This window comes from Mustela erminea, chromosome 10, assembly GCF_009829155.1.
Source record: "Mustela erminea isolate mMusErm1 chromosome 10, mMusErm1.Pri, whole genome shotgun sequence".
In the NCBI taxonomy this organism is placed as follows: domain Eukaryota; kingdom Metazoa; phylum Chordata; class Mammalia; order Carnivora; family Mustelidae; genus Mustela; species Mustela erminea.
Window position 1 is genome coordinate 2,181,250 of NC_045623.1, and position 22,913 is coordinate 2,204,162.

At 38.4% G+C, this 22,913-nt stretch overlaps 1 protein-coding gene across 1 annotated transcript in view; it reads left to right on the plus strand.

Moving 5' to 3' along the window:
• Nucleotides 1-22,913, plus strand: part of SNX27 (sorting nexin 27) — a 65,244-nt gene that overhangs the window by 14,891 nt on the left and 27,440 nt on the right. The window contains exon 2 of the mRNA XM_032303647.1: nt 9,150-9,381. Within this exon, the coding sequence (XP_032159538.1) occupies nt 9,150-9,381 (232 nt within the window). The remainder of the gene's footprint in view (nt 1-9,149; nt 9,382-22,913) is intronic.

Consider the following 22,913-nt stretch of genomic DNA (forward strand, 5'->3'; position numbering starts at 1 on the left):
GGTTTTGGCAATTACGAATAAAGCTGGTATAAACGCTTGTACATGGGTTTTTGTGTAAATACAAGCTTTCAAGTCAATTGAGTGAATACCTGGTAGTGTGATGGCTATGTCTTATGGTTGAGACTAAGTTTAGCTTTTTAAGGAACTATCAGTCTGTATTCCAAAGTGGCCATACTGTTATGCATTACCACCAGCAATGAGTGAGTTGCTCTTGTTCCACATCCTCATCGTCATTTGGTGTCATCATTTTTTTTTGGATTTTAGCTATTCAAGTAGGTGTGTGGTATCTTGTTTTGACTTGCAGTTCTCTAATGATGAATGAAGTTGAGTAAATTTTCATACTCTCTTTTTCCCTAGGTTTTATTTATTTATTAGAGATAGAGAGAGAGAAAGCACAAGCAGGGGGAACAGCAGAGGGGGAGGGAAAAGGAGGCTCTCCACTGAGCAAGGGAGCTCCATCCCAGGACCCCCATTCAAGGAGCCTGGGATCATGACCTGAGCTGAAAGCAGACATTCAACCCACTGAGCCACCCAGGTGCCCCACTTTTCATATTCTTATTTGCTGTCTGTAAATCTTCTTTGGTGAGGTGTCATATCTTTTGTCCAGTTTGTAATTGGGTTGTTTGTGTTTTTATTGTTGAGTTTTAAGAGTTCTTTCTATATTTTGGATACAAGTCCCTTATCAGATATGCATTTTCCGTATTTCACCCCAAGGGTGTAGCTTGTTTTTCATTCTCTTAACAGTATCTTTCACAGAGCAAAAGTTTTTAATTTTAATAAAGTTCAGCCTAACAGTTTTTTTTTCTTAGATAACATTTTTGTTGTTGTATCTAAAATCTCTTTGCCATACCCTAGCTTGTCTCCTATGTTACTTTGTAGAGGTTGCATTTTATAATCCACTTTTTAAAAAATAACATTTTATTTATTTATTTGATAGAGAGCTAGAGAGCACAAGCAAGGGGAGCGGTAGAGCAAGAGGGAGAAGCAAGCTTCTTGCTGAGCAGGGATCCTGATGCGGGGCTCCATCCAAGTACCCTGGGTTCATGACCTGAGCCTCACGTAGACACTTAACCGTCTGAGTCACCCAGGCACCCCTACAATCCACTTTTTAACATAATATTGGCTCAAACATTGTTAGATATTTTCTTCATCTCCATAATTTTAAATGATTGTTTTATAGTTAATTTGTGCTATAATTTTAACTATTCATCACTCTTATTTTTTTTAATTATTTTTTTATTTTTAAAGATTTTAATTAATTAATTAATTAATTAATTAGGCTGACAGAGATCACAAGTAGGTGGAGAGGCAGGCAGAGAGAGAGGAGGAAGCAGGGTCCCCACCGAGCAGAGAGCCCGATACGGGGCTTGATCCCAGGACCCCGGGATCATGACCTGAGCCTAAGGCAGAAGTTTTAACCCATTGAGCCACCCAGGCGCCCCTCTTATTTATTTTTTTTTAATAAGAACAGAAATTTGGAAACAGTCTTTTTCTTTGTTTAGGAATATTTCATTTTTTCTTTCAACATACTTGAGAGTGGTCCACATACAAAGGTTAGTAAGTTCTTATTACTCTCTTGGAGCTCCTATTTTGATGTTTTCCTTTGGATAAATTTTTCGGTAATGCCATTTTAATTGAAAAGATAGGAACACTTTAATAACTTTAGATGCATATTACCTGTAAAATTGCTTTTCAGAAGGATTTTACCAGTTTACATAGTCATCATCTCATTTTCCCTGTAAGTTAACATTAAAAGCACTGAGGTGGGGCAGCTGGGTTGCTCAGGCCATTAAGCTTCTGCCTTTGGCTCAAGTTGTAATCTCAGGGTCCTGGGATGGAGGTCTGCATCTCAGGATTCCTGCTCAGCTGGGAGCCTGCTTCTCCCTCTCGCTCTGCCCTGCCCCCTGCCTTCGTGCTCTCTCTCTCAAATAAATAAGTAAAATCTTAAAAAAGTATTGAGATAATAATTTTGCGCTTTTTAAATTGTTGACAAGTTTTGCTATTTATTGGAAAAAGCTCAAACATTTTAGAAATCTTTGGCCATTTACATTCTCTAGTTTTACTTCTCTTTTCCTGTCAATAAGGTGTTTTAAAATGTAAGATGCAAAATGTTCTTATTTCTGAAACAAATTACAAAATGGTCCAGAATAGTAATTTTGTGTAGATGCATCCAAGCTTCACTTCTTTTGGCTTTGTTCGGCTTACATGTGATTGAATCTCTTATCTCAGGAGTTTAAGGGCAAAGTACAGCCTGATTGCTAAGACAATTAGTCAATAAACATACTCCCAGACTTGATTGTTTGCCTAAGTAAGATAGTGAGGAGGCAGAGTTAGATGAAAAGGAGTCAATCTAAACCAGTCAGATGCCTTCACTACAAATTAGAAAGGACATACATTCACATTTCAGTAGAGTAGATCCTTGCTTTTATAGTCTAGTGTACCCACCAACTGGGCAATGAACCAATGAAAAGTCGAAGTGTCTCTCTTCTCATGTGTCAAGGGTCTGTTTTTCTCCAACTTGGAGTCTTTATCCAATTTCTATAAAGATACGTTGTGGACAGAGTGGGGAGGTTTATAAAAAGCTTTGTGTAGTTGAAGAAATAATAGGTATGTAAAATTTTAAAAAACTACTCATAGTTCTAGTCACTCTAAACTATTTTCATATTTTACACAGTGTGCCTTTTCTTGGGCAAAAATATTTTATGCGCTCATAATCACAATACCCAGTATTTTGCATTTAACATAATATAAGAACTTTTCCATGTTATGTTGCATGTAGTCTTTACAGATTTTTTTTTTAAGATTTTTATTTATTTATTTGATAGAGAGAGATCACAAGTAGGCAGAGAGGCAGGCAGAGAGAGAGGGGGAAGCAGGCTCCCCGCCGAGCAGAGAGCCCGATGCGGGACTCTATCCCAGGACCCCGAGATCATGACCTGAGCCGAAGGCAGAGGCCCAAACCACTGAGCCACCCAGGCGCCCCCTTTACAGATATTTTTAAAAAAATAATTGGTCCAGGGGTGTCAGGGTAGTTCATTCAATTAAGTGTCTGACTCTTGGTTTTGGCTCAGGTTGTGATCTCAGGATTGTGAGATTGCATTCTGCATTGGTCTTGCTTTCAGTGGAGAGTCGGCTAGAGATGCTCTCTCCCTCTCCCTCCCACTGTGTTCCACCCCATGCTCGCTCGCTCTCTATCTCTCTCTCAAATAAATAAAATCCTAAAACTAAACAACTGGAAAAAGAATTGTATGATCCATTTGCTTGATGTACTTCAGTGTCTTTATTCAGAGTAATTTAAAAGTAGAATAAGGATTGTGTTTCACTCTGATGATGGACTCCTATTTCACATTTATAAATGAGGATATTGTATAATAATTTTTATTTAGTTTTATTTTTTTAAAGATTTTACTTACTTATTTGAGATAGAACAAGAGAGAGAGAGCGCACAAGCATGGGGAGAAGCAGGCAGAGAGAGAAGCAGAGTCCCTGCTGAGCAGGGAGCATGATGTGGGGCTCCGTCCCAGGACTCTACTGGGATCACGACTTGAGCTGAAGGCGGATGCTTAACTGACTGAGCCACTCAGGTGCTCCTAATTTTTATTTTTTAAGATATAATTTTTTAAGTACTCTACACCCAGAGTGGGGCTTGAACTCAGGATCCCAAGATCAAGAATCACTTGCTTAAAGATTTATTTTTATTTTTATTTTTTAAAGATTTTATTTTTAAGTATCTGTATCCAGCGTGAGGTTTGAACTCACAACCCTGAGATCAAGAGTCATATGCCCCACCTATTGAGTCAGTCAGATGCCCCAATAATTTTTATTTTTAAATAAGTGTTATTGAGGTTTATGTATGGTCAGATGCACACAGCTTAAGTGCAGAGTTTGAATTTTGACAGAGGTATCGACCCATTTAACCACCCCCCAAGTCAAGATACAGAATACTTCTGTCATTTCTGAAAGCTTCCTTGTGTTCCTTTGCATTCAGTAGTTACCCGTGCCCCGCAGATAACCACTGATATGATTTTTACCACTGTAAAATAGTTTTCCCTATTCTGGTAGTTAAATAGATGGAATCAAATCAGTCACAGACCCTTTTCTGTTTCACTTCTTTTTCTCATTATGTTTTTGAGATTCATCCATGTTGTTGTGGATATCAGTAGTTTTGGTCTTTTTTATTGCCAATTAAGAGTTCATTGCATGAGTGTGCCACAATTTTTTTAAAAATCTGTTTACCTTTTGGTAGATACTGGGCTGTTTTTAGCTTTGGACTGTTAACGAATAAAGCCTCAGTGAACATTCAACAGCAGTTGTTTATAAGAAATTGCCAGATTGTTTTTGCTTTGTGCTTCCATTAGCAGTGTATGAGAAGTCCATTTCTTCTATATCTTTGGCAAAAGTTGGTTTTATCCTCTTTTTTATTTTAACCATTCTTGTGGGCATGTAGCCACTGTGTTTTAATCAATATAATTGAAATCTATGTCATATTGCTTGCAGTTATAGGAATGTATTGTCTTTTTTTTTACAGTCTGTCTCCAAGGGACTAATTGCCCTTTAATTACTTTTTGTGAATGTCACAGGGGTGGGAGGTCAAGATCATATTCTGTTTACCACACAGAATGGCTCCTTGCTGTGGTACATTTAGTGATTGGCGCTGTCATATTTCCATCCATATTTAGTTTCAGTATGTACAGCTTCCTTCAGTAGGTACACCTTCCTCTACAAATCCCGACTATTTAGAGCTTTTCCCCCTTGCTTTTCAGAGTGTTTATATTAGCTTTACAATTTCCCCTGTTGGCTTACTTTAGTTGAACCGAAGTCTTATCTAAAGCCACGCACCTGGGTGGCCTAGTTGGTTAAGCATCTGCCTTCAGCTCAGGTTAGGATCCCAGAGTCCTGGGATCAAGCCTAGCATGGGGCTCCCTGCTCAGTGGGAAAACGGCTTCTCCTTCTCCCTCTGACTGCTGCTCTGCCTATTGTGCACTCTTTTTCTGTCAAATAAATAAATAAAGCCACTCCCCTTAGCTAGCTAAAGGCCTGATTGGGCCAGATTTTGGTCTTATGTAAAAAATGAGAATTTTATTAAAATTATGAGGTATATTTTTATAATGCTGAAAACACAAAGTATACATTGTAGGTATATCTGATTACCCAGAGAAACAAAATTTGTGGATTGTTGGAGATTTTTACTAGCCTTTTTTTCCCTTATGCTTTATTATGAAAAATTTCAAGCGTACAGAAAAGTTGAAGGTAATGCACAGTGAATACCTGCATACCCACCACCTAAATTTTATAATTAACATTTTGCTGAATTTGTTTAATCAAATACCTGCTGAAAATGTTTTGATAGTGTGGTTGAGCTGTTCCCTTTCTTTGTGGAAGAACGTAGATGAGTGGGACCCATTGGGCAGTAATTACTTTTGTGTGGTATAGGACTAGGTGGTTCTCTGATGCAGTGATATTATGAAGGTGATTCCCTTCTTGTGATGAGTCAGCGTAGGTTGAGAGCTCAATCATTTATTTTCAGATGAATTCCAGCTACATTTTATTACAAAGGCAGAAGACAGGCAAGGGAGATTGGTGATAGAAAAGATTTGTGTCATCAGGAGGCCAAAATGCTACTAACCTGCTTGCCCAACTGATACAAATACTATCACATGGAATAGCTGTCATTTATTGAGTAGTTACCGTCTTCTAGAGCTTTATCTCATTTTAGTTCTCATTCTGTTAGCTAGGTATTATTAGCACAATTTTATGGGTTAGGAAACTGAGGTTCAGTGAGATTGAATAATTTAGCAGTGTCTCATCTGTTAAATGGCACAAGTGTTACTCAAAGCCAAGTCTCTCTGACTCTAAAACCCATGCTTTGAACCAGAAGTCAACTGCTGGAAGTTTCCTTTATTGCAGAATTTATAGTTTACATTTATGTCTTTAGAATTGTCCAAATTGGGCCACACTTTGAGCTTGATATGGTGGCATTCTTGTGGAAAAGAGGGTATCATAAACATTTTTATAATTGCAGAGTCCTCTTAATTTTTGAGGAGGGAGGATCCTTTTTGAAATTAAACATCCTGGGGTTTTTACTGACCTCATTTCATTCTCTGAAGAATGAAGGAATTTCCAGCCTTGTATTAAATTGTGGAATGTATAACCTTCCATTTTTAGTAGAACCAAATAAACATTAGCAAGTGTGTTTAGAATGTGACAGTGGTAGTTCGTTCCTGTCTTTATTTATTTAATTTTTTTTTTTTTAAAGATTTTATTTATTTATTTGAGAGAGAAACAGTGAGAGAGAGCATGAGCGAGGAGAAGGTCAGAGAGCGAAGCAGACTCCCCATGGAGCTGGGAGCCCGATGCGGGACTCGATCCCGGGACTCCGGGATCATGACCTGAGCCGAAGGCAGTCGTCCAACCAACTGAGCCACCCAGGCGCCCCTTTATTTAATTTTTTAAAAGAGGTTTTTAGGATGATAGCCAATTTAAAGCTTGGTCTTTCTGATAAAGAATTGAAACGTAAGCAAGCTCTCTTGCTCCCTGGCTCTTGGAATAAGCCCTACTGAATTTTCCCAGATGACTTTCAGGGCTTGTTTTTTGAGTGACCCAGGAAAAGTGTATTTTAATGTAAAAACTGAATGGTTGGTGGCAATATGCATTGAAAGCAGTAGTTCTTCACCTTTTTGGTTAAGAACTTTTAAAGGTTAAGAACTTTTAAAGCCAGTGGAAGCAGTGGACTCCATACTCACGGTGAAAAATACATATATGCACAAATATAGTTTTACAGACAAATGATATAGGTGTTCACCAACCCCCAGCCTATTGACAGAATACCCCAGATTAAAGATCCCTTAAAGGAGAAAAAAATGGGGAGCTGAAAAATAAGATTTTAGTACAGTTAAACTTTTTTCATAAATGTGTGTTTCATAAAATTGCTTATACTAACATAAAATCTTATTTTAGTATCCAAGGTGTTCAGTCTCTAAAGTGAGTTTTCCCTACTTTGTTAAAAAAATTTTTGGTAAGGGTATTCATGAATAAGCTAAAATTCCTAAGGGTAGATGAAGTTCTCTATGTTGATTTCTAAATTTTTGCTCTTTTCAATTTTTTCTACCAGCAAAACATGTTTGTAGAACTATTGATAAGGCTAAAGATTAGATGAAATCCTTTGACAATTCCCAACTTTAGGTTTCCATTTCTTCTTCAACCAACATTTCTTCAACAGCGATGCAATACTTTGTTCTTTTTTTTTAAAGATTTTATTTATTTATTTGACAGAGAGATCACACGTATGCAGAGAGTCAGGCAGAGAGAGAGGGGGAAGCAGGCTCCCCGCTGAGCAGAGAGCCCATCCCAGGACCCTGAGATCATGACCTGAGCCAAAGGCAGGTTAAGGCAGCGGCTTAATCCACTGAGCCACCCAGGAACCCCACAATACTTCATTCTAGTGCAAGTATTCAGGTGGTGTTCCTAGCGAGTTACATGTTTCATTACAGTAATCCTCACAACAATCTTTTTAGGGGCTTATTATTGTCCCCATTTTACAGATGCAGAAAACAATGCTAAGAAAGGTTAAATGACTTAGTTAAGACCAGTGCCTGCACTGAAGGTAGGGCCAAAAATTTGAACCCATAGCTTCAAAGCTCATTTTCTCTCTGTTTTACCCTCTGGCTCTGTGATGAGAGTTGATCATTTTTTTGATTACTAGTTTGACCTGATCCAAATCTTAAAATCCCAAATTTCTATCAGTGGAGGGGGTGCTTTTATTTTTTTCTATAGCTAGCCAATTGTAAAATTACTGAATTTTTGTGTGTGTATAAGTTAGACTTTAGGTTGTGAAAGGTCTAGAGTGCTGAATTTACTGATTAGATTGTTAAACCCAAAAGGAAGGAGGTTTAGCAGGGTGATCTCTTGCCTGTTCTGTTTATATAAATGGATGTTTCAGATACCAGACTTTGACAGAGACAGTTCCAGTGACTGGAAAGTTTGTGGAAAGCTTGTTACTAAACTTAACATCATTTTCAGGAAGGAAAAATCCTAATGGTTTGGAACTGAAAAAGAGCATAACTCTAAAGGGTTGTAGATCAGCTTTTATCACACTGAGTAAAGGCCAGGTGTCTATTTCTTAACTCTTGGGAGATCGCCATGGAGGGAACCTCCAGCTCAGCTAGCTGCCTTGTGGTTTTTGCTGAGACAGCAGGCAGGGTCAGCATCGTAGAAAGGTAGTTCACAAAACTCACTTTGCTGAGTGAGTTTTGTGACACTCAGCATCTTTCTTGACAAAATTATTGTTCTTCCAAACCTTGTACTTTTCCTAGTTGCAGCCTTCTTATGCAATGAAGCAGGGAGGAGAATGAGTAGGTTGATTTACTATATAACTTTAGATGTAGGTTCTTTTAGTTTGAACTGATGACACAGGGCTTTAAGTGAGATAGCACAGAGCAGAAAGAAGAGTAGATAGAATGCTAAGAGAGAATAATTGATGTAATTGGGAGGACAAAAGTTGGTTCAGATAATGAAATTTCAAAATTGCCTTTTTATTAAAAACCAAGTGATAAAAGAAATTATTTATATGAAAATATATACCACTTAACTCCCAAGGTGATGAAACTTGGTATAAAGGAAAATTAAATTGACTGATTTGGAGTTACGGGATAGAATCAGATATAAATATAAAAAATTATTTTAAGTCATACTTTTGAGTCTTTACAAATTAAAGGAATGCATTTTGTAAAAAAAATTTCTTCTTACAGAAATTTTAGGAGGTTTAAAAAGAACTAAGTAGAGTTCAAATGGCAGTATTATTAAAAGGTGTTTTGAATGTACTGTATACATGCTTGGTTAGGATGAGGAAATTGGCTTTGAAAGCTTTGTTTCCTCTGCAGCTTCACCATGTGCTTTTCCTGAAGCTCTGTGTGGGATTCTAGCATAGAGGAAGGGCAGGCCCTCTCACCTGTTTCCATTTTTTCTCCCTGCCATAAGTTCACAAATACTTTTTCATGTATGATCTATAAAAATAATAACAGCTTTTCTGGAACCAAATTAATCTTGATTTTATGGTTCATACTGCGTGACAGTGGGGGCAGGAGGGTGGAGTTACAAGGTGTTTGGACCCTTCTGGTTTATGGGATTTCTTTTTCCCTTTTTCCCCTTAGGAACGGCGTGAATGTTGAGGGGGCGACACACAAGCAGGTGGTGGACCTGATCCGAGCAGGCGAGAAGGAATTGATCTTGACAGTGTTATCTGTACCTCCACATGAGGCAGATAACCTAGATCCCAGTGACGACTCGTTGGGACAATCATTTTATGATTACACAGAAAAGCAAGCAGTACCCATATCGGTCCCCACATACAAACATGTGGAGCAGAATGGTGAGAAGTTTGTGGTGAGTGTCAGCTCAACTCAATCCTCAAAACATTTAGCTTTTATTTCCCCTCGATCTTGTCATTTATGATATATATTAGAGCATTAGAAGTAATCACCACAACTTTGATTAGTTTGTCTACCAGCAAGATGGGTTCATACATAAATAAAAGATACTGATTATGATTTTTGCAGGGAGTAAAGTGCGGTAATGGAGAGGATTTCTATTTCTGTTTAAATATAATTCCACTGTCTTTCCAGACAGTTTTAAGTTTGCATTCTGGTCTTTTGTAAACATGTTTAAGTTGGTTTCGTTGACTTGTTTGTTCTTTTATTGGTTGCCATATATCTTTGCTAATAGCAGTCTCTCACTTATTGTTGACTCTGTAGAACTATAGAGCAAGGTTAATTTCAGAAGATGGTGTTTTCTAAAACATTTGGGTAATACAGAATTTGTCCACATCAGAACCTACAAATGCCCTGCACTCCTTTCTACCTCTTGTTCTTTTTCCTTTTCTTTGGAGATCCTGGTTGAATGATTAACTTGGGTTTTCCGCAAGGTCCTAAGTATACTCTGACTACAGTTCTCATGCACTGTTCTATATATTGTCAACCTGTTACTGTTGTAGATGTGCAGGAACGCCCATCTTGAGTTCTGGGTGATATGTGCCAGCCCCTTTTTTGAGTGCCTTGCTTGTTCCTCAAAACCTGATAGGGGCTGGTAGCCCAATATACTTATTTTTTCTCTTGATTGAGGTATGCTTTATTTGCCTTTGATTATTTGGGGAGTGTTGAAATAATGAGAAATTCATTATTCTTTGTAGAAAGTGCAGTGTGTTCTGTTAGATATTGGCAAACAGACCATATGTGTTTCAAGGTGAACTGCTGACTAAAGATGTAGTCTCTGAAACTGGGATTTATTCCCTGTGTAGGAATGAGCCACAGGACATTTATGGTAAATTCTTTTTAGTGGAGAGATAAGAAAAGCAAGCAGAGAAGCCAGAAAAGTTCAGAAGGATCAAATAGTGTTCAACTGCATCTTTAATTTAGCTGGTGATGGTAATCCATATAGCACAGCACAGTTTATGTCAGCCTGGTCTACGGATTCTCAAAGCCTTACCACAAAGTTTAGAGTTTTGTGTTTTGGAGGTACTATACTTTGAATCACAAGGCATGTAAAAAGTAGAAATCAAGGTCAGCTCCTAAAAGTAGAGCAGATTCGATGTTGAGACCTTTTGGGAATTACCTGAGACCTTTGGAACCTCTGTAGACTTTAGAAAAGGAATGAAACTACTAATTATCTGTTTTAAGAAAATCGATATTACTGAGCATAATTTACCAACATTAACATTCACCCAGGTTAAATGTTCAGTTTCATGAGTTTGGATAAATGTACATAGTTTTACAATCACCATCATCACAATCAAGATACAGAACATTTTCACCACCCCAGAAAGTTCCCTGGTAACCCTTTGCAGTCAGTCCTCTCCTTATAACACCACCCCTGTCGGCCACTGATGAGCTTCCTGTTAGTATATTTTGCCTTTTCTCAATGTCAAATAAATGAAATCATATAATAATATTATATATATATATATATATATATATATAATCATATAATAAGTAGTTTTGGGTATCTGGCTTTGTTCATTTTGTTCATTTTTTTAAAAGATTGATACATGTTGCATATATCAGTAATTTGTTCCTTTTAATTGCAGTTAATTTTTAATTGAATAAATTTACTATAATTTGTTTTTCCAGTGGCTTTTTGATGCATGTTTGGGTTGTTTCCAGTTTGGGGCTATTATGACTAAACCATGAAATAACTTTAATATATGGGGCTTTATGTAGATGTATATTTTAATTTCTCTTGAGTAGCTAGAAGTGGAATTGCACGGTCATATTGTAAATGAAAGTTTAATCTTTTTTTTCCCTTTGAATTTTTTTTTTTTTTAAGATTTTATTTATTTATTTGACGGACAGAGACCACAAGTAGGCAGAGAGGCAGGCAGAGAGAGAAGGGGAAGCTGTGCAGAGAGCCCGATGCTGGACTTGATCCCAGGACCCTGGGATCATGACTTGACTTGAGCCGAAGGCAGAGGCTTTAACTTACTGAGCCACCCAGGTGCCCTCCTTTGAAGTTTTTATTTATCTATTTGAGGGAGAGCGTGAGCACAAGTTGGGGGGCGGAGAGAGAGAGGGGGACAGGGAGAAGGACAAGCAGACTCCCCACTGAGCAGGGAAACCCATGCAAGGCTCAATCCCAGGACCCCAGGATCATGACCTGAGCAGAAGTCAGATGCTTAACTGACTGGGCCACCCAGGTGCCCCTAATCTTTTTTTTTTCCACCCCAAAGATTTTATTTATTTTTTTGAGAGGAGCAAGAGAGGGAACAGGAGTGAGGGGAGGGAGAGGGAACAGGAGTGAGGGGAGGGAGAGGGAGAAGCAGACTCCCCTGCTGATCAGGGAGCCGGGTGTGGGGCTTGATCCCAGGACCCCGGGATCATGACCTGAGCCAAAGGCAGATGCTTAACCCCATGAACCACCCCGGAGCTTATTTTCATGTCCTTAGTGGCCATTCTTACATTTTCATTCTTGAATTGTTCAACTTTTTCCCCCATCTTTAAAAAAAAGATTTTATTTATTAAAAAGAGTGAACATGAGAGAACGAGTGGGGGCAGGGGTAGAGGAAGAGGGAGAAGTGGACTTATCACTGAGCATGGAGCTGATCACAGTGCTCCATCCCAGGACCCTGAGATCATGACCTCAGCTACCCAGGCGCTCCTCCCATTTTATTTTTATTTTTATTTTTTTAAAAATATTTTATTTATTTATTTGATAGATCACAAGTAGGCAGAGAGGCCGGCAGAGAGAGAGGAGGAAGCAGGCTTCCCACTGAGCAGAGAGCCCGATGCGGGGCTCCATCCCAGGACCCTGAGGTCATGACCTGAGCCGAAGGCAGAGGCTTTAATCCACTGAGCCACCCAGGCGCCCCACCTCCCATTTTAAAACTTAAGTTTTTTATCTTCTTTTTTTAAAAGATTTTATTTATTTATTTGACAGACAGAGATCACAAGTAGGCAGAGAAGCAGGCAGAGAGAGGAAGGGAAGCAGGCTTCCCACTGAGCAGAGAGCCCGATGCGGGACTCGATCCCAGGACCCTGAGATCATGACCGGAGCTGAAGGCAGTGGCTCAACCCACTGAGCCACCCAGGCGCCCCTTATCTTCTTATTTTGTTGCTAAGAGCTCTTTATGTATTTGGAGTCCTTTATCAGAGAGGTGTTTTGTAAAGTATTTTTCCCAGGCTGTGGCTTGCCTTTTTAAAAATTTTTATTTATTTAAAAGATTTTATTTATTTGAGAGAAAGCATGAGAGGGGGTAGGGTCAGAGGGAGAAACACACTCCCTGCTGAACAGGGAGGCTTATACGGGCTTGATCGTGGGACTTCAGGATCATGACCTGGGCCGAAGGCAGTCGCTTAACCCAACTAAGCCACCCAGGCACTCTTTATTTTTATTTTTAAAATTTTTTGTCATATGTTCAATTAACCAGCATATAGTACATCATTTGTTTTTGATGTAGTGTTCAACATTTGATTAGTTGTGTATAACACCCAGTGTTCATCACCCCCACGTGTCTCCTTAATACTCATCACCTGGTTACCCTATCCCCCAACCCCTCTCCCTTCTGTGACCCTTAAGTTCCCAGAGTCCAGAGTCTCTCATGGTTTGTCTCTGATTTCCTCCCATGCAGTTTTCCTCTCTTCCCCTGTGGTCCTCTGTGCTATTCCTTTTGTTCCACATAGGAGTGAAACCGTATGATGATTGTCTTTCTCTGCTTGACTTATTTCACTTAGTATAATCCCCTCCAGTTCCATCCATTTTGATGCAAATGGTAGGTATTCATCCTTTCTGATGGCTGAGTCATACTCCATTGTATATATGGACCACATCTTTATCCATTCATCCGTTGAAGGACATTCTTTTTATTTTTAGCAGTATCTTTCAAAGAACAGAAGTTTTAAATTTTGATGAAGTTGAGTTTGTCTGTTTTGTTCATTTATGGATAATTCATATTCTAAGACAGTTGCCTAACAGAAGGACACAAATCTTTTGTTTTTTTGTAAAGCTTTTATAGTTTTAACTCTCTGTTTTTGTAATAACTTTATTAAGATGTGATTTACATACCAGCAATTGTACAACTTAAGTGTATATAATTCAGTGGTTCTTAGTTCACAGAGCCATTACCACAGTTAGTTTTAGAACATTTTCATCCTCTCAGAAAGGCAGCATCCTCCCTATCTCTCATCTCCCTATAGATCTTTCTATCTCTATAGGTTTGCCTATTCTGGACTTTCCACATAAATGAAAATCATATGTGTTCTAGGGTTTATCCATGTTGTAGCATGTATCGGCCAAGTAACATTCCATTGTTTGGAAATGCCACATTTAATTTATCTCTTCTTCAGTTGATGGTCATTTGGGTCATTTCTACTTTTTGGTTGTTGTGAATAATGCTGTTTTGAGTATGTGTGTTGTTCCAGGTTTTTAATATATATCTTTATAAGTACTACCTTTAAATAATTCAGTATTACTTCTCGTATAATAAAAGACGTTTACAACCGTATATATCATTTCCTTCTGTCATCCTTTGTGCTGTTGTTGTCATACATTTTACTTCTATATGTGTTATAAATTCCATGTTACTTTGTTATCTTTGCTTTAGATAATTCAAGAAATGAAAAATAAGGAAAGGGTCCTCCCTGTTCAGCAGGGAGTGTGTTTTTTTTTTTTTTTTTTTTTTTAAGGTTTATTTATTTGACAGAGAGACAGCAAGAGAGGGAACACAAGTTGGGGTAGTGGGAGGGAGAATCAGGCTTCCTGCTGAGCAGGGTCCCCGATGCCTGGAGCTCAATCCCAGGACTCTAGGATCATGACCTGAGCTGAAGGCAGATGCTTATAAACGACTGAGGCACTCAGGCGCCCCAGGAAAGAGCTCTTTTATAATAATTTAATTACGTATTTACCATTTATGGTATCCCTCATTCATTTGTATAAATTCAGTTTCCATCTGATATCTTTTTCCTTCTGTCTAAATAATTTTCTTTAATGTTCTTATAGTGCAGATCTTCTGGCAATGAATTTTCTTAGTTTTAGTTGGTCTGAAAAAGTCTTTATTTCACCTTTATGTTTGAAAGATATTTTTACCTGGTGTAAGATTCTGAGTTGATGGGTTTTTTTCTTTCAGTACTTTAAAAATGTGACCCCTGGGGCAACTGGGTGGCTCAGCGGGTTAAAGCCTCTGCCTTCGGCTGGGATCATGATCCTGGGATCCTAGGATTGAGCCCCACGTCAGGCTCTCTGCTTAGCAGGGACCCTGCTTCCCCCTCTCTCTCTCTGCCTGTCTCTCTGCCTCCTTGTGATCTGTCAAAAAAAAAAAAAAATCTTAAAAATGTGACTCCTGTATATACTGGCCTGAATAGTGTCTGATGACAAGTGAGAGACCTGATTATTTCAGCTTTTGTTCTTCTCTAAGATGTAATGTTTTAACCCCTTACAGTTACCGTCAGAGTTTTTTAACTTCAAAGTTAAGTCTTTCTTGGTGTTTATCCTGCTTGGGTTTTCTAAATTTTATAGATTTGTGGTTTGATATCTTACTATTTTTCAAAAATTGTCAGCCAGTATGTCATTAAATATTTCTTTAGCTGTGTTCTTTTTGTCTTGTCCTTCTGAGATCCAATTACTTGTATGCTAGACTGTTTGATACTGTCCTAAGCTTTTGGATGTTCTATTGTTTTCTTTTTCTTTCTTCCTTCCTTTTTTTTTTCTTTTTTTGCTTTAGATTGTTTTTGTTACCCTGTATTCAAGTTCACTGATTATTTCCTCAGCTGTGTCCAGCCTACTATTGAGCTTGTCAGAGAAATTCTTCTTCTCTGATACCATGTTTTTATTTCTATCATTTCCCCTGAAATTCCCCATCTATTTACACATGTTGTCTGCCTTTTCCATGACATCTTTTAATGTATGAATCATAGTTATTTAAGGTGCCTGATAGTTTTGACATTTAGCTATCTCTGAGATTGCCTTATCTCTTGCCATAAGTGTTTTTTCTTTCTTACTTTTTTGCCCTGTAATACATGATTGAGTACCACGTATCATGTGTAGAAAAAAATAGAGACTGACGTAAATAATATTTGAACCTGAAAATAAGCACATGTCTTCATCAGGGGATTGAGTCAGTCAGGCTCAGTTTGGGTGTTGTTTTGGCTTTTGGTACCTTTATTGTTCCATAGGCTTCGAATCTCTCTAATAATATAGGCTGCTTTGTGCTTAGAGTACGGGCTGGGGTCAGAAGTTCTGTTTTTCTGTGTTCTGCTCTCCCTGCCCTCTCAACTTTTAGCTTCCCCTGCGTTGCCTATACCACAGACAAGTTCTCTCTACCTTTGCCTATCCCCCTCTGACAGACTGCTCGTGCTTTTTATTTAGGCTAGATTTATAGTGGGAGTTCTGTGTTATCTGGTCCAACTTCTGTCTCAGACAGGGTCTATGCCTGTATCTTGGGAGCGAGACTTTTTTAGTTTTTCTGCCCTTCTTCCTTATCATAGCTAAACTCTGCCTTGTATCTGTGGTTAGTCTTGGAAGAGTTTCTTGTCCCTTCTCTAGCTGTAGCAGAGCTCTACTTAGTATCAGTATAGGAATTTGGGTCTAAGATGGTTTCCTGCCTCTCACCAGGAGTAAGGAGTAAAGGGTTTTTCATTTTAGTTTTTCCCCAGAAGCAGTGGATCTTTGCCAGTGCCCTCTGAATGAGAGAATATGCTGGCTATCCCCCCAAGGGCTTAAGGCTTTTGCTTAATGATAGAAGATAAGGGTTTAGGGGATGTAGGTGGGGCATTGTGGTTTTTTTTGCTAAGCACCTCTGTCATGCCTAAGCTGCCACAGTAGCCCATTTCTAGTGTCCTGCTCTGAATCTGGTCTTTCTTGTGAGCACAAGAGGTGCATGAAGAAGACTTCCAAGTGCATGGGAAATCTCTTATATCTAGAGCAGTATTACTTATTTAAGATTTACTTCCTAAATCTTAAACAGAAGCAGCCAATGATAGCTACTTAATGTATTTGTCTGCTACTACTTGTTTCTGTTATATCTGAGTCTGTTTCTATTGATTGAGTTTTCTTCTGGTTTTAGATCAAATTTTCATGCTTCTTCATATGTCTAGTAATTTTTGATGGGGTTTTGCACCTTTTAATTTAATGTGACAGTATGTTAGATTTTGTTATATTCCTTTAAAGAATGATGGGTTCTGTTCTTTTCTTTCTTTCTTTCTTTCTTTCTGCTGGCATGCAGTTAAGTTCCTTATACATTACTTTGATCCTTTTTCAGGTTTTTAAGCTCTTTCAGGGTAAGCCTAGAGTAGCTTTTATACTCTAGAGCTAATTTAGCTCTACTCCTAAAGCATGGCCCTTTTGAGTTCTTTTGAATATCATGGAGATTCAAGGGAGGTCTCTCTGTTCTGGCTGGAGGGAAGTCAAAAGATTACAGATGCTCTTTGAACTCTAGTAAATTATTTTTACAGCTTACCCTGGTGATAGTTCTTTCCTCAAATTGCTATTTGGCCAGAATTCAAGGGGATCCTATACAAAATCAAGGGGATTTCTAGAGCTCTGTCTCTCTTTTGCTCCCCCCTCTTGTGTACTCTGTCCTACAAATCCTAGCTGCTTTGGCCTCCCTGAACTCTAGTTTCTGTCTCCACAACTCAGTGAAGTTGGATGCCCCAACTTCACTGGATGCCCCGTCTGACCCCCATTTCAGGAGAAACCAGAACCTAAAAAAGCCTAGGTTATGGTAGAGGTCATCTTGTTTATTTCCCTTTTCTCAGGGATTACAGTTCTTAGTTGCTGGTTGTCTAGTGTCTAAAAATAGTCATTTCCTATGTTTTGCCCAGTTTTCTAGGTGTTTATTGTAAGAGGTTAATTCCAGACTATTTAGAAGTTCCCAGATTATCCTATAAAAACAGAATATTTTTATTTATAGGTAATTAAAACTTGATTTTTAATATTCTTGATTTTAAAATAAATACCAGTGGAACCTTGCTTCATACTATTTAGAAAATTTGATTCTAGTTCAATTAAGGATTTAAATAACAAAAAAATTAAAAGCTGTTAATAGAAGGTATAGGTGAATAGGTATAGCAAAGAGTTTTTGGTCCTGGGTATAGCAGAGTTTAACACAGAAAGCAGTGATTATAAGAATACTGATAAATTGGACTTCATAAAACAGACATTTTTAAAAAATCAAGTTACATAATAAAGTGAAAAGACAAATGACACAGTAGGAGAAGTTAGAATATACACACATGAAAAATCCTATGTCAAGGACTTATAATGAACTCTACAAATCAGTGAGAAAAGCACAAAAACTCAGCCTAACACTGGGCAAAATATATGAATGTGTATTTTACAGAAGAGAACACTCACATGGCCAATAAATGTGTGAAGAGATGATAAACATCATTAGATGAAACATTAGAGAAATGTGAATTAGGACCACAGTGAGAAATCTTTTCATACCCATTCCCCATTGGCAAGAAATAAGAGGATCTTTTTATGTTTTACTGAGAGGAGTATAAGTTGATGTAACTAACCACTTTAGCTTACCGTCTGGCATTATCTATTTAGGTTGATTATTCACATACTTCATAACCTTACAGTTCTACTCTTAGCATACCCAAGAGAATCTTTTATATATGTACAGCAGGGGGTATGTATACAAATTCATAGCAGTATTTGTTCACGATAGCCAAAACCCAGAAACAACCCAAGTGCCCATCAGTGGGATAACAGATATTTAAAAAGCAAAACAACAAATTGTTATATACAGCAGAATAAACCACAAAGGTATGTAACATTGTAGATGAGACTAGGGAAAAAAATAAGCCATGAAAAGATCTCACTCTGCATGATAACCTTTTTATAAAACTAAAATACCCCCCCTTTTTTTGTTATTTCAGAGGTAGAATTTAGTGATTCATCAGTTGCATATAACACCCAGTGCTCATTACATCAATAGTCCTCCTTAGTGCCTGTCACTCAATTATCCCTCCCTCCACCACTTCCCCTCCAGCAACCCTCTGTTTCCTAGAGTTTGGTGTCTTACAGTTTGCCTCTCTCAATTTTCATCTTATTTTTCCATCCTTTCCCCTATGTTCATCTGTTTTGTTTCTTAAATTCTGCATGTGAGTGAATTCATATGGTATTTGTCTTTCTCTGACTTATTTTGCTTAGCATAATAACCTACCCTCTAGTTCCATCCATATCCTTGCAAACAGCAAGCTTTCTTTCTTTTTGTAATATTCCATTAAAACTAAAATATCCTTTAAAAATTAATATAAAAAATAAAAATGTAAGGATTACTAATAGATACAGGAAAATACTATAAAAAGAAAAGCAAAGGAATGATGAACGTGATTGAATATGTTAATTTTGAGGGTCAGGGAAGCAGGGAGAGGAGGGGATAAAGGTGGCAGAGATTATGGTTAGAAATTATTGTCAGGGTCTTATTTATAGTTTACTTTTGACAAGGTTAAAGTAACTAATTAAATTTCCAAACAAAGAGCTTGCCATAATGAGACTGCGTTATGATCCAGGGATTATGATTAATCTAGTTCTGTACACCTGAGGTCTACATAAAGAAAAAAAAAACAGACCATTTATGATCCATCTTGTGGGAGAATACACATACACATGCATGCACGAACACACAAGAAACCTAAGTTATTGAAGAGCATATTGTGGCCTTTGTGCTTTTTTATTTCCAGGAAGGAGCCTAAATACTTCAGCATTAGGGAAAAATCCGAGTTAAGGATCTCACAGAAGTGAACTAAGAGTGCTGTATCTCCTTTTACTTTATACGCAGCTTAAGAATGGCAATGTTGTTGTTGCTGTTTTGAGACTTTTTTAAAAAAAGATTTTATTTATTTATTTGATAGGAGAGAGAGATCGCAAGTAGGCAGAGAGCGGGGGAAGCAGACTCCCTGCTGAGCAGAGAGCCTGATTCGGGCCTTGATCCCAGGACTCTGAGACCATGACCTGAGCCCAAGGCAGAGGCTTAACCCACTGAGCCACCCAGGCACCCAGTGTTGTTTTTTTTTTTTTTAAAGATGAATTTTCAGGTAAAAATAAGATTAAATAGCAGGATGGTGTTAGAAACAATTTGTTGGTCATAATGTACATTGAAGTTTCATCCAGATCAATAAAGGGAACAGGACAGCATCTATTTGACTTTTGGAAGCTGAACTTGGATGATATTGCCAAAATGTCACCATTCTATTTTTATTTTCTAGTAACTTTTGCATTATATAAGGAGATTCTCCTCTGTGTGTTCAGTAACATAATTCCTGTCAGAAAATGAAAACTTTTTAATATTCACATCCTACATAGGATGAGATGTTACCATTTCAAAGCCTTAAGGTGGGGATCTAAGGAACCAACAAAATGGAGATCTCTTATATCTGGGATATCTGATATTCTGGGATTTTGGTTTTGCTATTGAATACAGAGCCCAGATGTTAATAGAATTGCTTTCCCTGCAGTGGATTGTGCTCATTGTAAGATTTTATCAGTTACAGGGCACCTGGCTGGCTCATTTAATAGAGCACAGGACTTAATCTCAGGGTGGTGAGTTCAAGCCCCACATTGGCCATGGGGCCTGTTTAAGAAAATGAGAGAAAAGAATTTATCAGTTATCATCATCTGGCATTTATTACATAGGATTAAGTCATGAGGCTAGAGAGAAAAATGACATGACATGAATTTTCAGCATTTACATATTAGAAATTATTTTGAAGCTGAATTTTGAAACTTTGACCTACAGAATCCAGAGAAACAAAATTAGATCCCTGACAGAAGTTTTATACTTTCCTCACCCATATTTTTTTCTGTTGGGTTCTTACTAAGCAAAGAGGATCTCAAGAGGACTGAAACTTGAAACTCAATGGTGCTAAGAGCAGTGCAGAGCCTCTAAGCCCACTGAGCCCTGCTTGCCCCAGCCCTGGAGCCTGAGGGCAGGTGCTGTCTGATTGCATGGGCTCTGCCCATGAATGGGTAACAACAGAAAGTGGTATCAGAACAATGAGATTCAGCAGTTTTGCACAGGAAGCTTTGGGAGATGTTGTTTAATGTAGTCTCCTTAAAGGTGGGACAAAATTGAACAAACAAGAAGAGTTTGGTCCTTTGGAAAGTGTGGAAGCTGCTAGTGAACTCTATTCTCCACCATCAGGAGAAGTCACTGAAATTAATTGCAGAAAATCCAGGACTTGTCAACAAATCCTTTTATGAAGATGGTTGGCTGATCAAGGTAACACTCAGTAATCCTTCAGAATTAGATGAATTAATGGGTAAAGAAGCATATAAAGAAATACATAAAATCTGTTGAGGAGTAAAAATGGAACCCCTAAATAGTATGAAAGGAAGGAAAGAAGGAATGGAGGGAGAGGGGGAGAGAGAGAGAGAGACAGACAAACTTGTTGCCTCAGACAACTGGCTTTGCAGTGTGAACCTTCCAAGTTGAAGAAAGTGAACAGTGATCGTTAAATTCAGTGTACTATGGCAAGCTGGACTAACTTCATCTTATTCTGTTTATGATCCAGCCAGTCTTAGGGTTTAAATTAAGGTAGAAAGATCCCAAAAGCACTGCCTGCCCGTGTATAGCTGTAGTTCCTATTTGATTATGTCCTCCTCAAGTCCAGAGAATGAATGAAAAAATATATATACATACATATATATATTTTTTAAAGAATTTATTTATTTATTTTACAGAGATCACAAGTAGGCAGATAGGCAGGCAGAGAGAGAGGAAGGGAAGCAGGCTCCGTACTGAGCAGAGCGCCCGACGCGGGGTGCGATCTCAGGACCCTGGGATCATGACCTGAGCCGAAGGCAGAGGCTTTTAACCGCTGAGCCACCCAGGCACCCCCAGAGAATATATATTTTTGATAGACATTCTCGTTTGTAATGAGACTATGGGCATTTCTTTCTTTTTTTTTTTTTAAAAAAAAGGTTTTATTTATTCATTTGACAGTCAGAGATCACAAGGATCTCTTGTGATCAGAGATCATGACGTGAGCCGAGGGCAGGAGGCCCCAACCCACTGAGCCACCCAGGCGCCCTCTTTCTTTTTTTTTTTAAAGATTTTATTTATTTGAGAGTGAGTACACAAGTAGGGGAACCGGCAGGCGTGGGAGAAGCAGCCTCCGCACTGAGCAGGATACTAATGTGGGACTCCATCCCATGCCATCATCATGGGATCATGACCTGAGCTTAAGGCAGATGCTTAACTGACTGAACCACCCAGGCATCCTGAGACTGTGGGCATTTCTCATGGCCCATGGACATTTCCTGAATTTTAGGCAGAAGACCTCAGCATGCACTAAGTCAATCAGTCATTTTTTTTGGCAAGTGAGTGTGTCCAAACCAGGGAACTATGAATACTGATAGATCTTGGTTAATTTTCAGGACCAATGAAGAACAAAGACAATCTGTTGGCACTCTTTTTGTATGTTTCTCATTTGCTTAGCACAGTTAATTTATTTTATTTTATTTTTTAAAAGATTTTATTTATTTGATAGAGAGAGGCAGGCAGAGAGAGGAGGAAGCAGGCTCCCCACCTAGCAGAGAGCCCAACGAGGGGCTCGATCCCAGGACCCTGAGATCATGACCTGAGCTGAAGGCAGAGGCTTTAACCCACTGTGCCACCCAGGCGCCCCTAGCACAGTTAATTTAAAAATGGTTTTTGGCTCTTGGGGAGGCCATTCCTGCTTGCCTTAAAGTATTACAGAACTGTCAGGCATCCAGATTATTTATATTTCTGTTGCCTTGACACCACATTTAAATTGGGATGGGGGAGGTAGGTGAGTGGCTATTTGATGTTACTCTTCTCATCGTATAAAGAAACTGAAAGTTGAGTCAATTTCTCAGGTTTCTTGTTGAAATTATCACAAAGGCCTCTCAGGCTGTAGCGTTCTTTTTATTCTAGGAAATGTTTTACGGGACTTCAGATCACTCAGGTGATCACCTTTGAAGAAATACAGTCATAGTCTTGTGCATTATCAAAGATCTATTGATCTATTCTATTCTTCCCTGGAAAAAGATTTTGGGGAGTATCTTTGAACTAGCAGTATCCCTAAGTAGTTTTACCTCCCTTCCTTCCTAGTATGAGGAACTCAGGCTGATACGTATCACCCATACTGTTATGGGCTTAGTTTTTGTAAGCAAAAGAATGGTGATGTTATTGAGAAATTTGGATACTTTAGTTTGAGAAGGAAGTATGTAAGGCCAGACTGACTAAGAATTCTTAAGACTGCCTGCCCTCAGGAAAACTGTGGTATTATCTAAGGGAAATGCTGTTCTCCTTTTATGCATTTGTACTTCAGGAGGCAGTGATGGGAATACTTGATAATATATGTGATTCATTACAACTTTGAGTGATAATCACAGGAAGAACGCTCATTGATCCGGATCATACACATCCTTGGAGACTGTTTGATAGTGATTAGAGGCTT